Consider the following 17,934-nt stretch of genomic DNA (forward strand, 5'->3'; position numbering starts at 1 on the left):
TACAGTTTGCATACAGTTCTTATATAAAGGACCTTGGCACGCCAACGATACATGAGAAACTTACTGAGCTTTAAGCATAATAACGAGAATATGACAAAATGTTCAATTGAATGAACATCTGTGTTTTACTCCAAGACTTTACTGAAAAAGCAGATGAATACGATTGACATCTGAGCTCTTGTGTCAAACTTTTCCCAAAAGACGAGCTCGTAAAAAAGGAACATTATTGGAAAACGTCTTTAGCCATCTCTTATCTGCTGTTATTTTTCTGCCCTGAAGAAATAAGTAGAGATTATATGTGTGGTGATGAAAGCAGTATTTATGTCTGAAAGAATCTTCAGGACACTTTTGACTTACTGCACACCATGTTGTGTCATTATAAGCTAATGGAATTGTAGTGACAACTCGTTTTCAGTATTGAAATCTATTATGTTGGTATTGAAACTGTCAACTGGGAGAAATCCTTAAAAATCATTTTTTGGTCTTTGACAATCTATGCAGGATGTTGGTCATGATCTGCTTTTCCTATAAAGTGGTTTCATGTGTCTTTCCTTTGGAACAACACTGAACTGGGATTTGCCCCTTTGCCCTCTGGTTCCCCTGCGGTTTTCACTGGGAAAGATTTTTTGAAGCCCCAGTTGACTCCTGTATTCACTAACATTTTCCAGGATTTGATCATAGTAGATTGCTTTTACTAATCAGTGCTTCAGTTAGGAAGCCTATGAAAAATTACAGTGATAAAGTGATGAAAAGTAGAACAGTCTCCATTTTAAAAAGCATGATAAAGAAAATTTTCTCCGTTGTTGGTATTTATTATATTGTTTCCTAAGGTGTTTTATGTTTTTTGTCTTTACAGAATGTTGATGTTTTAAGAAAGCAGTGCTGTTCTTTATGTTGTTTTAAATATGATTTTTTTGTATTTGTTCATGATGATTAAATACTGTGCAGGTCTGCACAGTATGTTAAAACCTGACGCTAATAGATGAACCCTGTGACTCCCGTGTACTCTTCTGATGTAGAAGTAAAAAGTCGTAAAATTTAAGAGATCATTTAAACTGGCTCACATCACAAGATATAGGATGAGATTGAAGTAATGCATTAAACAGTTCAAGTCAACTTAACCTTCATCTGTCCTTTAGCTAAACAAAAAGTTCTTCTTACATAGATTTTCATTATTGCTCCCTTTGAGGTTCTCATGTCGTCCTGAAGTTAACAGGTCACCTTACATTTCATTGTCACATCCCATCAGTTAAAGCATTTCAGAGGCCATTTCTGAAGCTGCGATGACCCCACACTGGAAGTCAAGTTTGTGTGTCCTCAAAAAGCTATGTCATCTCAACCAAATGTTGTAAATACAGTGGTCAGTTTGTTCTCAATAAGAGCATAATGAAGGACTGAGTAGTGTAACCTCAGGCACCTCCTTTGACATCGAGCATCATTTAATGATAGACAAATTTCAGTTGCTCCAGCATTAGACACGCAGTAGCACACATAATTAACATTAATATACAACCCACCTGCATATTACAAAGATGTTTCATAATTTTTTCATGGAAATGCATGAATTACTGAAAGATGTGACTCCTGGGGGATGACTGGTGCTGGCCTCTGCCTGCTGCTGCTTGCCCGAGGTGTGACCCTGCTGGAAGTCATTTTACAGGCCTTTTTAACATACAGGCTTGAAATAATCTAGGTCAGCTGATGAATTGTGGATCTTCTATTTCCACATAAATTGGATAGGAATCTAATATTGCATCAAACAATATTAGATTATTTCACAAACTACGTTTTCTTTTTTAAGTTCACATTTGTGAAAAATTAATGAGAAATTAAAAAAATTAAAATGCCCTTTATGTTCTTAAATTTTAACTTTTGGCTTTCACAGGTTATTAGTGGGGGCACCATATGAGATGAATGGCCCATACCAGACGGGGGATGTTTATAAATGTTCACTTAAGAGACGGATCAATGGCAACGGATGCACCAAGCTCAACTTAGGTATAGTATCACAAAACACAAACAGAACACAACTAGTTCCACCACAAGCACTAAAAGTGTCAATAATGAATGTATAATCAAGATAAATGTGTGCAGATGTGTTGTTTATATGTATATGTCCCTGCAAACATCATGGTGGCATGTGTGAGACAGACGAGTGGGTGCCATACCAATCATTCCACATTTTATCATTTTCTAAATGGTTTATGTACACTTCCACATGTGTGTTATACCACCCATGTCACCACATGCATCCTCATACGGGGTGCACATGTTGTGCTGGTTAGCTCTGCAATAATGTCAAGAGAACATTTTAATCTGAGGATGCCGATACTGCTGTGGCTGCCAGACACCAATAACAAGGTGCCACACGTCAGTCTGTACATCCAAGATCCTCTCAGTGAGATGTGTTCTCCCTCAAGGAAGGATATCTCTAACCAATGTATCAGAGCGAAAGGACAAGATGAGGCTGGGTATGACACTCACATCCAACCCTAAAGACAACAGTTTTGTGGTGAGAGCACGTTTTTACATTAACTGCACTAATCTTCTTGACATGTTGTCCACATTAGAGTTGTAATGTATGTTTTGAGCAAGTTTACATTTAATGAAATAGCAAACAACAAAATGGGTAAAAGAACAATCCCACAGGGTTGTTTCTTGAATGAACATTGGTCATATTGCAACTTCTTAAGATACCTACCAAACTTTTAGTTACTTGCTGATGTTGACACTGTCCCTTGTGCAGGCTTGTGGGCCACTCTGGTCCTATGAGTGTGGCAGCTCCTACTACAGCACTGGTATCTGCTCCAGAGTCAATGCCAGCTTCAAGTTCTCCAGAACCATTGCTCCAGCCTTTCAGAGTAGGTAGCTTTCCTGTTTAGCGAATTTTCTGCAGGGGATCATTTCCCTATTCAGTATTATTCTATATTATGTATGATCACCTTGTGTGCATCTCACCCTACAGGATGTGAGACTTATATGGACATCGTGATTGTTCTGGATGGTTCTAATTCCATCTACCCCTGGTATGAAGTGCAGGCTTTTCTCATCAATATTCTTCAGAAGTTCTATATTGGACCAGGTCAAATACAGGTGTGTTGCTGATGTTCCATGTTGGATAAATTTTAAATACAGGACTGAATCTAAAAAAAGTCCTTTCATCCTACGCTTAATACCACTGTAGTTAAATTCAAGAATACAGACCTTTTTGTATTGTTATATATCTTGTAATTGTATTTCTTTCGACAGGTTGGAGTTGTGCAGTATGGTGAGAAAGTGGTCCATGAATTCAAACTCAGCGACTACAAATCTGTTGAGGAGGTGGTGAAAAGGGCACGCAGTATCGACCAACGGGGGGGAGAGGAGACCAACACGGCTCTTGGCATTAATATAGCACGGTAAAGTATTCATATAAATGAGCAACGCTATACTGCTCTCCTGTTCCATAATTTATTTGACTGAACACATCAAAAATGTCTTTACAGCTCTGAGGCTTTCAAACAAGGAGGTCGACGTGGTGCCAAGAAGGTGATGATAGTGATAACTGATGGTGAGTCACACGACAGCCCAGATCTCCAACAAGCTATCGAGGACAGCGAGAAAGACGGCATCACCCGTTACGCTATTGCTGTGAGTCTGCTAGACCTATTATTTATTTGGGTTTAATGGCTTGTATTTAAGAGAATCCTGAAGGCTAATAAATTTCCAACGCAACATAAAACACTACAAGCATTCATGAGGTGACATCATGGAGTCCAGTTATAGCGAGTCTCTCAAGAGCTGAGCTAATAATACAGCTAAAAGCCCTTGGACACCTTGGATAGATCCGAATGTAGCCTCAGTGGAAATCTGTAGTTAAAGGTGTAAATGGTCTCCTCAAAACCACAAGGAGCTTTATTTTGCGGTGCTGCTCGTAAGGGTAATGCTACATTTATTTTCATCTACTGGCTTAGCTGGATGTCTGAACCTGAATCCTCTGAAACCATCTAGCCTGTTTTCAATGAATCCGTGTGACTCACTTGTGACCACCTCATGCAAGTGCTTTTCAATTGTTGACTGTTGAAAAGCTGCTGTTTGATCTCCTCTCAGGTCCTTGGCTACTACAACCGTCGTGGAATCAACCCTGAAGCCTTCCTCAATGAAATAAAGTACATCGCTAGTGATCCTGATGACAAACACTTCTTTAATGTGACAGACGAATCTGCGCTGAAAGATATTGTGGATGCACTCGGAGAACGCATCTTCAGTCTGGAAGGTTTTGCACAGAAATTGTTTTGAACTACACGCAATTCATCTGAAAAACAGTTGTGCAAAGCAATGAATGAAATGACTTTAAACATGCTCACAACTACAATATACTGTAGTATAAGTGCTTTATAAAACACTTTTATAAAACACTACAACATGCATCTATGGTGCTGCATTTTATGTTCATCTAATAGGATCAGAACCTTCAACTGTAAACCAAAAACTATATGAGTAGACTTATTAATAACATAAAAGTGAAAAATACTACAATCATTATTATTATATTATTCAGTTACTCAACGGGTGAAAATGTGAAGCATCAATTGTTTATAGCTCCTCAAAAAGTGAGGCTTTGCTGCTTTCTCAGTTTTCCATCTTTTTAAATTGTATATTTGTTCAAATATCACTTTGATATTACAAAACAATTTGAATATAGACTGTGACTAAGGGAATTGTGACAGTAATGTTGTCACTGATTAAAACATGAATTAACAAAGAAATTGGTCATCAATTGCTGTAGTAATACTACATCTGTTAAATTACTACCTATTAACATGAACTACTGCTTCAAAGTGGTCATATTGAGACTGAAGAGCACTTCCTACAGTATCTAGGTTTTCATCGTGGCTGGCTGTTCGATTTCTTCCCTCCTACAGTTCAAAACTGTTAAAGACTGACTTGTTTACACAGGAACCAGTAAGAATGGAACAGCGTTTGGCCTCCAGATGTCTCAGGCTGGATTTTCCGCTCACAACGTTGAGGTGAGTCAACGTCGGCTACCACCTCCGCTCACATCATCTGTCAAAACGCAGAGCAAGGCATATTGTCCCAATTTCTGGCACGTCTTAATTCCTCCCTACAACTTGCCATTTATTACTTTCCAGTCCCCCTGGGATTCCTGCTGTGTGGCCTCAGAGTTTTAAGGCATTCTGATTTAGGAGCCCCTGTCAGAAGAGTGAGGTCTTTTTCCACCTCAAGCACCCACTGATGGGTAACAAGACACCTCTTGTTCCTCAAGGAAACATATTAGTGAGGAGCTGAGACCAGATTGAGACCGTTCTGCCAGAGAATGGTTTGGTTGTTATTGGTTTTTTTAAAGGAATTTGACTGTATCTGACAGCAGATAGCTGCAGGTGTCCTGACTTTAAAGTTGACAGAGCTGAAGGAGACAGATAAGAAACAGTCATACTATTTCATTGGTTTTCATTCTTGTCTGTCTCGTTCTTTCCAGCTATTTGATGATGCAACTGCTTTGATTTTCCAGTTCCATTTCACAATATTAGACTGTCAAGGGAGAAATAAATGTATCCATGTCTATAATGAAAACTAAATACAGTATACTATAGCGAAATGTGCAACTGGGTGGCAGGACTTGCTGGAAATTCTGTCCACAAGGCCAGATTCCAGAGATACTCAACAACACCAATGAGAGTGTTGAGAGAAGGGTAACTTCTTGGAAAGAATGCTACCCTTTAAAGTAGAAAACAGACCTGAGGACCCAGATGGTTTTGCATGAATGTGCTATGTGCCAAAACCTGAGGGCTGCTTATGTCATATAACATACAGACATTTCATGCATCTGCATACAGAATAGTTTTGTTGTCCTCTGTTTAGTTTAACTTTGACCAAAATGCATCACTGTTTGTTGAGAAGGTTTAAAGTTTATATACCAACTATAATGTTTTGTATGATTATGTAAAACCACAACCTTGGCCCCTTGTAAGAGAGTTAAGAGTCGACGTCTGAAACAAAACACGCCACATGTCCATACATGCAAAGGCAAGTTTGAGCTGTTTTGGGGTTTCATTCATTTGCCATGGAGACAATTTTGACCAAAACAGATAACCACATCAGCATAACGCTGCTGTCAGGGAGTGACGTAGTGCGACCGTGGTGAGCGCACAATTCCATTGCTCAAAAAGGAATTGGAAGTAATCCAGCAAATGCTTAAGCACTGGAAAAAGTGTTGTCTGCATATTGTGTACGGAAAAAAACAGAGATCATTAAGCAGAGGAACCCTATAATTACAGTGTCAGTCACACAAAGTATGGTAAATCATTGAAGTTAGAAATCCCTCCTCAATTCCCCCTCACTTCTACATCTAAATGCTGTATGGTTTGTTTTCTTTCGTTGTTTGGTGTGATAAAAATACACCCGGATAAAGACTTAACAGTATTTTTTATTTGCACAGTGCGGTTTAAGCCTGTGTGAAAATATTCAACAGTTGCCCTTGTGATGGTTGTCATGACCTCATACTGTCATGCTGTTCAAAGCTTGAATACAGTGTGGATGAGAAAATCAGTATGACTTATGCTTTGTTGACAAGCCTTTTTTATTCAGTTAAGCTCCAGCTTCAGCAGTGGCAGGAGTCACAGCGTGCGAGGAGCTTCAGTGGAAGGATTGTTGTGGCTCCGAAATATGTCAGTCACTTTTGACAATAACAGATTAGCCAAGAAAAAAAAAAGAACATCCAACTGGGCCCTGGATACGAGACTTGGTTAATATCCATTCACCAATTTGGTGTTGAAGGTCATTTGGTCAGCTGGGACATATTAATGTATCGCAAATCAAATCCAGTCTAGTTGAGTCTGTTGGTCTAACAATGGAACAAAACCTAATGTATACGGTTAGTTTGAAATTCAATGTGTTTCTCTTGTCTTGAATTTATTTAAGAGAAAAAAGACCCGTTTGTGCTCAGAATGGATAAAGTTCTGAGTCAGTGTGCTGCTGTGAAGAAAACAATCTGTTCGGCGAAAAAATATGCTATGTGAAAAATTGAGTATTGAGTATAATTTTGTGTCTCCATTCTTTTGTATTAGAAAAGTTTGTGATCTGTTTGTGAAAAACAGATCGATACTGAGTAAACTGTGGAGATAACTAAAATGATCTAAAATGAGTTTTTAGAAAGGAATGTAGCCGCAAGAGGGCACAAGCCACTGTCTTATTGTGCCAGTCCCAAGTTCGGGTAAATACAGAGGGTTGTGTCAGGAACGGCAGCCGACGTAAAACTTTTGCCAAATCAAACATGCAAATCAAATCTATGACCCTGTCAAACCCTGTCTTCTACATCCTCTTCTCTCACATCCACTACCTTCATGTCCTCTGAATGTGGTGAAAGAGGACACGAGGATGCAGAAGACAGGGTTAGATGGAGGCAACTGATTCACTGTGGCGACCTCTGAAGGGAAAAGCCAAAAGGAAAAGAAAAAGAAGATAAATTTTTAGAAAGGAACAGAGGAGGAAAGTCTTCATCCTATGCTCCATTATGACAGTTGTTGATCACATTTTTCTATATTTTTAGGATTGTAAATGTTGGTGCCTTCTAAGAGTCTCCTGTCATCCTCATGTAATAATAACAATACTCCTTCTATTCTACATACCTCATTGTGTTGTAGAGACTTCTCTGTGGTAGAGATCTGATAAACTATCAGAGACAGAGAGATTTGAGTCATTAGGTTTTCTATTAAATGTGAGAACCTCCTTTACATTTATCACTCTCACCAAAATTACATTCAGCCAGGAGTCACACCATTTATAATGTCACTGAAACTATGCTGTGTCTGTGTGTGTGTGTGTGTGTGTGTGTGTGTGTGTGTGTGTGTGTGTGTATGTGTCTGTGTGTGTGTGTGTGTGTGTGTGTGTGTGTGTGTGTGTGTGTGTGTGTGTGTGTGTGTGTGTGTGTGTGTGTGTGTGTGTGTGCAGCACCTGTAGTACAGGCTTATTATGCTCTTATACTCTTTTTATAGTGTAAGCAATGCTTCAGTTTGGAATCTACAAATGAATTCACACAGGAATTTGTTGAACTCCACAAAACTGTCCTCATGGGAAATGTTTATTATCTAAAGCTACTCATAATTTGTTTAAATCTAGTTTAAAAATGTGATAATAAAGTTATAATCTATGTGTGATCTTAAATTATATTCATGTATTTGTGTGTTTTTAGAGTTTGTTCTCTGATCTCAGTGAACCATCGTTCACCATTACCTTGTGCTTGCAAATTAATTTTTTCCAGTAATATTTTATCTTTGTTTATACATTTAATGTTTAGCCAACTTTTCCCTTGTCTTTTGATTTTGATTTTTGCAAAAACACTTAAATCACATTCAAACATTTTGCAATTTTATATTAGATGAAGCACTAAAGTGCTTCAGAAGATTTTTTGCAAAAAAATTCAATCACATTTAACATTTAGAACATTTAGAACATTTAGAACATTTTACAATTTTTCATTAGATGAAACTTCAAAAACACTAAACACCAATAAACAAAGGGAAATACAATATAAAAATTAGTACATTATAACAGGAAGTTTGCAAAAGTGAGGTGGTCATCAACTAAAGTGCATAGGACATTTTTGTAACACCAGATTTCCCTTGTCTTAGACTGGAGAGGTTTACCCATAATGATACTATTGGGGTGAGAACTGAGCAGCAGTCACACTTAAACATATAGGCTGCACAAGGTGGCTGTCTGGTAAATGTATTGACTGGATATGCCCTCCCAGCAGTCAGCAGGAAGCAAAACAATAGAGAAGCAATGAGTGTCAGCCCCATTGTATGTTTGTTCAGTAGGTCACTCCAAAAGTTGTGAAGAACAAAAACGGCAGTAAGGCTACAAGTTAAATTATACCTTAAGAACTGTAGTTCGATGCTCCTGAACTCAGAGCTCAAGAGTGAAGAATACTGCTCCTTTCCCACAGGATGGGACTCTGGTGGGTGCTGTTGGTGCTTACGACTGGAACGGAGCGGTGCTGAAGGAGACTCGACAAGGGAAGGTGGTCCCTCCTAAGTCCTCCTATGCACGGGAATTCCCTGAGGAGCTCAAGAACCATGGTGCCTATTTAGGTAATTAACACTATGAAGAACCTTTAAGAACAAACCAAAGTCTTTTAATGGGGTTCAGGAATCAGGACCGGATTTAGATGGAACTGTTTCAACTGGGAGAAGAAATGCAGAAAAATTACTTTTGTGTTTGTGATTAAACATTGTTTTCAACTTCTGAGAGGACCTGAAGTTTAACCTAACCTAATGTGCCCACTGCTCCAGTGCTTAGCATCACATCAACCACCACAGACCTCTGCTTTTACCATCAGTGGTTTGTGTCTCAGTTTATCCCCCAGGCTGCCAATGGAAGCCATTCTAGACTCAATAGTATTACGAAGGGAAATCATAATTTTGGAAAAACAGAGAGAAAGTTAAAGCCGGTGGAAAAAAAAGTATGAAGATGAAGGATGGATATGGAAAAGAATCCAAGGATTAAGTGGAACTTTTGGACTGAAATTTAAGAAATATAATTAGAACATCCAGCTCACTGGGTTTTAACTCCTCCAGTTGCGGCATTTTACAATTTTGAGTCATGCTACTGCTACACAATTCATTCTGTAGCTCAGGCTGACAATGTATTATCACACTCAGACATTTGAACAAAGTGTAGTGTCTGGGATCTTTATTACTATTTGGCTACCAAGCAATCAATGTGCTTCATTTACAGATCCATAGTCAAATACAGAAATAGAGAATGTGGAAGTCTTTGAAAATACATAATTATATACATCATAGATATAATAAATATGTGTTTTGCATAACCAGGTTACACCGTGACGTCTGTGGTGTCAGCCAGAAATGGTCGCTTGGTCGTAGCAGGAGCACCACGATTTAACCACACCGGCAAAGTCATTATCTTCACTCTGAAGAACTCGGGTGACCTCACCATCCTGCACTCCCTCAAAGGACAGCAGGTATTGTGACATGTAGTCCAGAATGTCTTGATAAAAACACTGTTGGGACATGAATGGAGTCCTCATGAAGATAGTAGCATTAGTTAGTTAGTTAGTTAGTTAGTTAGTTAGTTAGTTAGTTAGTTAGTTAGTTAGTTAGTTAGTTAGTTAGTTAGTTAGTTTGTTAGTTATCTGAACTTAACAGGGGTCCAGCTGCTTCAGATGTTTGAATGAGAACCTACACCAACTTAATCATTTACAAACTATTCTCCTAGAGAAAAATTAGACAATGCTGCTGCAGCAGCCTTAGACTGTTTTGTTGTCCGACAGTTTTCCTTTTGCTTCCACTGGGTAGAAACTAAAATCTGTCAAGGAGTAGATTTACACTGACGGAGCTGATTATGTTGCTATATTTGGAATGTAGCCACAAGAGGGCACAAGCCAGTGTCTTATTGTGCCGGTCTTATACAGAGGGTTGTTTCAGGAAGGGCACGTAAAACTTTTGCCAAATCAAACATGCAAATCAAATCTATGACTTCCATACTGGATCGGTTAACAACAACCGCCATCGGTGCTGTTCACCTACAGGGTGCTGGTGGAAATTGAACTACTGTTGGTCGAGGGCATTGAAGGGGATGAAGAGTGGAAAGGCACTCGGTCCTGATGATATACCTGTAGAGGTTTGGAAGTGTCTAGGAGAAGTGGCAGTAGAGTTTCTGACTGGGTTGTTCAGCAGGATCCTAGATAGCGAGAAGATGCCTGAGGAACGGAGGAGAAGTGTGCTGGTGCCCATTTTTAAGAACAAGGGAGATGTGCAGAGTTGCGGCAACTATAGAGAAATAAAGCTGATGAGCCATACAATGAAGTTATGGGAAAGAGTAGTTGAAGGTAGACTGAAGACAGAAGTGAGCATTTGTGAGCAGCAGTATGGTTTCATGCCAAAAAAGAGTACTACAGATGTAGTATTTGCTTTGAGGATGTTGATAGAGAAGTACAGAGAAGGCCAGAGGGAGCTGCATTGTGTTTTTGTAGATCTGGAGAAAGCTTATGACAGGGTGCCCAGAGAGGAACTGTGGTATTGTATGAGGAAGTCTGGAGTGACAGAGAAGTATGTTAGAGAGGTGCAGGACATGTATGAAGACTGTAAGACAGTGGTGAGGTGTGCTGTAGATGTGACAGAGGAGTTCAAGGTAGAGGTTGGACTGCATCAGGGATCAGCTCTGGGCCCCTTCTTGTTCGCTATGGTGATGGACAGGCTGACAGACGAGGTTAGACAGGAATCTCCATAGACTATGATGTTTGCAGATGACATTGTGATCTGTAGTGAGAGCAGGGAACAGGTGGAGGAGAAGTTAGAGAGGTGGAGGTTTGTCCTGGAAAGGAGAGGAATGAAGGTTAGCCGCAGTAAGACAGAGTACATGTGTGTGAATGAGAGGGACCCAAGTGGAAGAGTGAGGTTACAGGGAGAAGAGATCAAGAAGGTGGAGGATTTTAAGTACTTAGAGTCAACAGTCCAGAGCAATGGAGAGTGTGGAAAAGAGGAAGTGTGTACAGGCAGGATGGAACGGGTGGAGAAAGTGTCAGGTGTGATGTGTGATAGAAGATTTTCAGCTAGAATGAAAGGAAAGGTGTACAAAACTGTGGTGAGACCAGCGATGTTGTTTGGCCTAGAGTCAGTGTCAAAAATAACAAATTCTGCATTTATATTAATAGTTTTGAAGCTTTAACGTTCAATTACAATTAATTAAACAATAATTAATTAACATTAATTAATGTTAATGTTAGAGGTTTTGGAGATAAAGTCAGAGAGGCCAGACTGAGATGGTTTGGACATGTCCAGAGGAGAGATAGTGAATATATTGGTAGAAGGATGCTGAGTTTTGAACTGCCAGGCAGGAGGCCTAGAGGAAGACCAAAGAGGAGGTCTATGGATGTAGTGAAAGAGGACATGAAGGTAGTTGGTGTGAGAGAAGAGGATGCAGAAGACAGGGTTAGATGGAGGCAATCGATTCGCTGTGGTGACCTCTGTAGGGAAAACCCGAAAGGAAAAGAAGAAGAAGCTGTAATGTTTAACATTTGTAAGATGTGTACTGTAGGTGAATCAGAGGAAATGTTACATCCAGGAAAGTTTGGAAAATAATCAACAGAAGTGATTTAATATCATGTGAATAAAACTTCAAAATGTTATTTAAATAGAACAAAGAAGATCCATGATCCCACTCTTGACAGAGATTACATGCTGTTAGCACTGGCACAGCTACAAGTTAGAAGTTAATGATATACAGTAGAGATGTGTCTTTTGTATAAAGTGTGTGAAGCATTTATTTGATGGATAACATGATTTACTAAAATACAACGAGCTAGTCAACATGTTAGCAGCTACTTCATTCAAACCTGTCACTTAAGTGCAAGCCAACCAACATAACTATTCCACCAAGTTCTTGATGACTTCCACTGACTACAGAGATGTTATACATTTTGCCTTCCATTCGTTCATTCTGATGACCCTTCACCCATCTACATGTGATCTTACAAATCCTATTGATGACAAGATGCAATAATACTGTCGGCTTGTACCCATTCATTTTGTATCAAAAGGATTCAAGGTCCTCGAGGAAACCTCTCCTGGTTCAGATTTAGCCCACAGGCCTTTAGTTGGTCACTCCAGCATGTAACTGATGTCATTATTAGATATGGAGAAGCTATTTTTTTCTTTGTATGTTTGTTTTTCTTCATGTCTTTTTTCTGCACCTCTAGTTGTCATGTGAGGAATGGCAACTCACCATAATATAAATGGTCCCTAAAAATAACCAAGAAGTCTAAAATGTCTGATTGGTCAAACACAACACAAACACTGGATGATGTGCTGAGAAAATGTGTGTAAGTTATTACCACTGGTGCTATAAGTTATTGTTGGCTATGGTATGTACATCAAACCATGTGATGGAATTTCAAGGCACTATCTGAGTCAAACTGAGTTTCAAATGATCACCGTTCTAATAATCATTTCAAGAGGATGTGGTATTTGTTGATGACCGTTGCCCACAGAGCTGGCAGCTGTTAACTGGTTGCACGCCTGTGGGTGAAGCGAACTGATGCTGCGGGAGCTTGCATTGTACCTTGTCATCACAACTCATTGAAAACAGCAGATGTTTGTGCAGAAAGCTTTCATGATCTCACAGCTCTTGAGGAATAGAAAAAAAGCTTTTAATGAGCAGATGTTTCTAATCCTAAAACCAATGGTTGATCTTCTAAACACTGATCTCACCTCGGTCCCTAAAGCTCTCCCAGGCTGAGCATTTCTAAAAACGCCAGGACTCCGACCACGTCTTGACACAGCGCAGACTCCCATTTGCTTACAATAAAGTTCATAAATCAGTCCAGATTATCAACAAACCCAAACAGCATGTGGTAACAGTGTGGAAGAACCTAATCATTTCATGCTACGATAACCTAAATGATTGTTTTGTACAGGATTGAAAAGTTCATAATCCTGTAATTCAACAACATACATGTACATATATATGTCTCTTTCAGATTGGATCCTACTTTGGCAGTGAGATTGCACCTGTGGATATCGATGGAGACGGCATAACTGACAACCTATTAGTGGCGGCACCCATGTTCTTCAGTGGAGGCATGGAGAAGGGAAAGGTCTATATCTACAGAGTGACAGAGCTGGTGGGTTTTAATTAAATTAGAGCATTCACAAAGACAAGACACAATCAGATTAATTGATTCTGGACCCACAAATGTGTCAACAACTGTTCAAACTCTTTACTCTCAATAAATTCTAACACACCTCACTTAACTACAAGCACATGCTTGCCTTCCAGACATTTCACACATGGTCTTGTGCAGCCTATATGTGGAGATCAGACGAGAGGACTTTGCCATGCCAGCGTGTAGTCTAATTGAATGAACTCAAGAGGAAACTATTCTGTGTCTCCTGAATCCATTTCCACCTAAACAGTTGGAGGGGAGAACTTTCTTTATTAGAGGGAAACTTCCCAGTGATCCAGATCTGCTTTGCTCACTGAAATAATACATTACTTCACCTGTTTTGAATCAACAGGCAAAGAGGAGCTATTTAGGTGTCTCCGTTTGCCCCAAACCACATCACAGCTGGATGATCAAAATTTATGGTTAAAGAGGGAACAACATAAAGAATGAGTTCTTTAAAAATGTTGATTGTCTTCATGACAGCACTGTTATTTCTTCAGGACGATTAATAATGATGTAGTTGATTCAGGTGTTGCTGGACAGTGATGTTGTTCTCGTAATTTAGGGTTGGACATCCTGACTCAAAAAAAATTGTCACAGTTCATTGTACACGTCCACAGTGTGATTCTACAGTTTTCAAAGAGGGTGTAGAATATTTAGGCTTTAGGATGATCTGGTTTAAGGAGTCAATACAACTCAATGGTGGGTTGGTTAGGACAGATGAGCACATGCAGGAGGTTCCACTTTAATCTTTTATTTTCAAGGTTGTTTGAACTGGTTTCATCTGACAAGGGAATAAAGACAAAGACAAAAGGATAAAGAATATTAACTCTACTTAATTTCCAATTCCATAATTAATTTACACCATTAATAATCAAAAAGGTAATTTAACTTCAAATATAAACACCATAAACCTAATAATCAAATAAACATCACAGAAAATTAATCATCACTGAAAACTAAATCATAGTCAACTAAAGTAACTTTACAACTCACATGTCATGTACTCAATTCAAACATTTCCAAGGAAGGCTGAGGCATCCACATGCTCCTTTGTTGTCCAGAGGTAAAGGAGCGGCTGCTTGTGGCCTGGCTGCTATATAGCCTCTGGGCTCTGCCCATTCAGGAAGAGGAAGGCAGGTAGGAGTGGTCGGGGAAATTCTGTCCAGGTAAAGGTAGAGAGAGAGAGGGCTTGGGGGATTTTTCACAGAAGGGGACAAATACCTTTTTACTGGTACTGTCTCTATAAAGTAGGTGACAATTTTGGGACTGAAGCAGAAACAAGTAAATGTAACATAAATGGTTTTGATGACTTTGTTCCAGAATCTCACTAGAACACATGTGTATTTTACTTTCTTAGCAAAACATCTCTTCAAGTAATTTGATGGGTTGTCATTAAATGTTGTGTTTCACATGTTAGAGCATTTCTGATGCTAGTTAGGGTATTTAATGAATCACATATTGTCTTAATGGATCACATATTGTCGTATTATTTATTTATTTATTTATTTATTTATTCATTTAATTTGATTAGGACATTGCACATTAATCAACATGTCAGCCAGAGCATCAATGTAAATATGCCGGAGTTCACGTTCGTTGTCCTCAGGTAAGTCAAACACATACAAGCAATGTACAAGTAGATAAAAAAGTTTTACACAAAATAAAGTCCCAATTCATATTAAAAGTCCATATAGAAAATAAAAAACACAAGAAAGTTAACCATGGGCGCAGGTCTGGCTTGCTATTGACCACTGTTTGAAGGTCGTTTTAAAGGTGGTGAAAGTGGCACAGTCTTTAACATAAGTTGGTAACATAGTCCAGGGCTGTGTTCCTCTAAAGGACACCACTATTAGACCAAATTTGATTTGCGTCGTTGTATTTCAGTTACCTCTAATTTTTTTTTTCGTTTTCGTGTTTTTCTGTGCATTTAAACAGATAATGACAATATGTTGATTTTGTCCACAAGTTCTTTCTGCTTGCCAAAGCAGTAAAAAGTCAAACAAGAGATCTTCAGAGAATGCAAACTTCTGCCAAGGTCATAACATTTGGAAGGGTTGATGGATACGTTTAACCGAGTTTGATAGACATATGCTTTGCATTGTTCTGAAGTTACAAGTTGAAGTGATGAATCTCACAGTGTTAAAGAATACTGATTCTAATCATCACTAAGTTTATAGTCCTCAAGGATATGTGAGGGTTCATTCTAAGTGATAGTGTTCTCCATACACAGAAACAAACTGAACCAATCACAGATCCTTCTCGTTGGAGGAAAATTGTTACAGTATCATCATCCTCATTGCAACTTCACACCAGATTCACCAGACACTAGCATTAATCTTGCAATGAGTGGATTAATATGAGATTACAAGCATCACTCATACAACTGATATGAACCAGAGCTGGAAGCTGGAGTCAAGTTACAGACGTACCCTCAGAACTCACCAGACTGTTTTTAAAGCCCCATCGTTTTTTGTCTGATTTCATTAGCTGTACACGTTGTGCTGTATTAGTTATTGGTTAAAAGGTTTCAACTTTCACAAAAACTCAATTAAGGCTACATTTACTTGTTAATTTTCATTGCCTTCATGTTTAGTCACACCATACAAAGAATTATCTTTGAGTTTGGTGTGAACACACCATAACCACGTTAGCATAGTGATGTTAGCCTTAGCCCAAAGTATTCAGGGCCCAAGACCTCACAGAGTTGATTTATTTATCAAATATATTTGTAATTTATTTTAACTATACCTTGTCTAAAATGTGGGCAGAATATCTGAGATGAGGTCAGAACAAATAATGACAAAGTTGTAAGTACAGAACAGGAACATATTCAATGACCTGTTCCTGGGCCTTTAAACAGAAGACTCCAACTGAAACTTAAGGGATAAAAAGCTTTTGTCAAAGGCAAAATAATGTTGCATAATGTCTGGCAGCTTGTCAAAAACAAGATTCCATTCAACAAAAAATGCATTGCACCTTTAAACTTTCTCCTGGCCACTGCAAACAGGTTGTTACTCATAACGGCCTACTCATAAACCATGTGTTTCACATTTAAACAGTACTGAAAAGGTTTCCCCCAATTTCTCCATCAGTCTCCCACTGTGTTAGACAATCAGGTAGCCGAGAGGTAAAAGGTACCTTACCAAAATCAACTCCCATTTCATTTGCGCAACTAAAAAAACAAGTGATCTCATGTTTCATCTGCTGACCCTGAATTATGCCAAGTGGAGCAATGACATGCATGACTACTGATGGACCAAAGTATTTGTGTCCATTTTGCCAGATTGCTTTCTTTGAAAAACTTTCCAGTTGGGTTGTAGCTTTCAAAGACCTGGATATTTTCCATCTGACATTACATTCGCTAAGAATAGAACCTCAAATAAATATTCGTCTTAGGGTTCTTTTATGACACAGAAGTAAAATTCCTCTTTTTTTATTTCCAGATGTTGAAGATATTTGAGTTCCAAAGGACCAAATTAAAAGATCATGTGGAAAACCTAGAAGTGGACTCAAACTTTATCTTTTGTCTGGTTAGGGATATTTATCAAAGTATTCCTGAAAAACAGTTTGCAGGATTTGCTGACTAAAGATAATTAAAACATTAAAACTCAGCTGAATGAGGACAACATCCACATGGGCTGGGCCATCATAATAGAAGGATCTTTTATGTCTGCCAGCGGACGAGTGTCTGCTGGATCGGACATACAGTGAGCGTGTACTTCTGTTTCCAATAAATCTGTATGCAGCTGCATGCGCAGGGCATGCTTTTCTTGAATGGCTGTATTCTAGTCCTTTTGTAACATGAACCCCTTTAAACAATTTGTTGAAGTAGAAATTGTTTTGGACACAGGAAAAGTATTCCAAAACACGAGCCTATAAATGAAATATATATTATGCAGGACACCCACAGGGAGAGACAAACTATTTTCTGCAAACAGAGCTGGAACAGACACATATCACAGTAGTGCTCAAACGCTACAGCTGTGTAGACTTATGGAATATAATTCCTAAAATATGTTTAACAATTTTTGGCAGGATGCAGCTGTCAATCATGATGATTCAGTATAAAATAAAAATATCAACCAAACATATCAGAAAAATGAACAAGAACTAAACCCAATGTGATGAAGAGTAGCTCCAGAGATAGAAATCAAAGTTGAATTTATTTTCATGTACCTACAGTCTGTAGTTTGGCCCATGCCCCATCTGCTTAGAGGAACAAGTGACATTTATGGCCTGTTCTG

General features: G+C 38.8%; 1 protein-coding gene across 1 annotated transcript in view; it reads left to right on the forward strand.

The window, feature by feature from the left end:
- itga11a (integrin, alpha 11a) overlaps positions 1-17,934 on the forward strand; it is a 52,622-nt gene that overhangs the window by 14,669 nt on the left and 20,019 nt on the right. Inside the window, exons 3-13 of the mRNA XM_068319103.1 lie at positions 1,886-1,998; positions 2,421-2,512; positions 2,747-2,861; positions 2,966-3,093; positions 3,250-3,398; positions 3,486-3,630; positions 4,090-4,255; positions 4,939-5,009; positions 8,948-9,092; positions 9,837-9,985; positions 13,502-13,645. Coding sequence (XP_068175204.1) covers positions 1,886-1,998; positions 2,421-2,512; positions 2,747-2,861; positions 2,966-3,093; positions 3,250-3,398; positions 3,486-3,630; positions 4,090-4,255; positions 4,939-5,009; positions 8,948-9,092; positions 9,837-9,985; positions 13,502-13,645 — 1,417 coding nt within the window. The remainder of the gene's footprint in view (positions 1-1,885; positions 1,999-2,420; positions 2,513-2,746; positions 2,862-2,965; positions 3,094-3,249; positions 3,399-3,485; positions 3,631-4,089; positions 4,256-4,938; positions 5,010-8,947; positions 9,093-9,836; positions 9,986-13,501; positions 13,646-17,934) is intronic.

The sequence above is a fragment of the Antennarius striatus genome, chromosome 1, assembly GCF_040054535.1.
Source record: "Antennarius striatus isolate MH-2024 chromosome 1, ASM4005453v1, whole genome shotgun sequence".
Lineage (NCBI taxonomy): Eukaryota > Metazoa > Chordata > Actinopteri > Lophiiformes > Antennariidae > Antennarius > Antennarius striatus.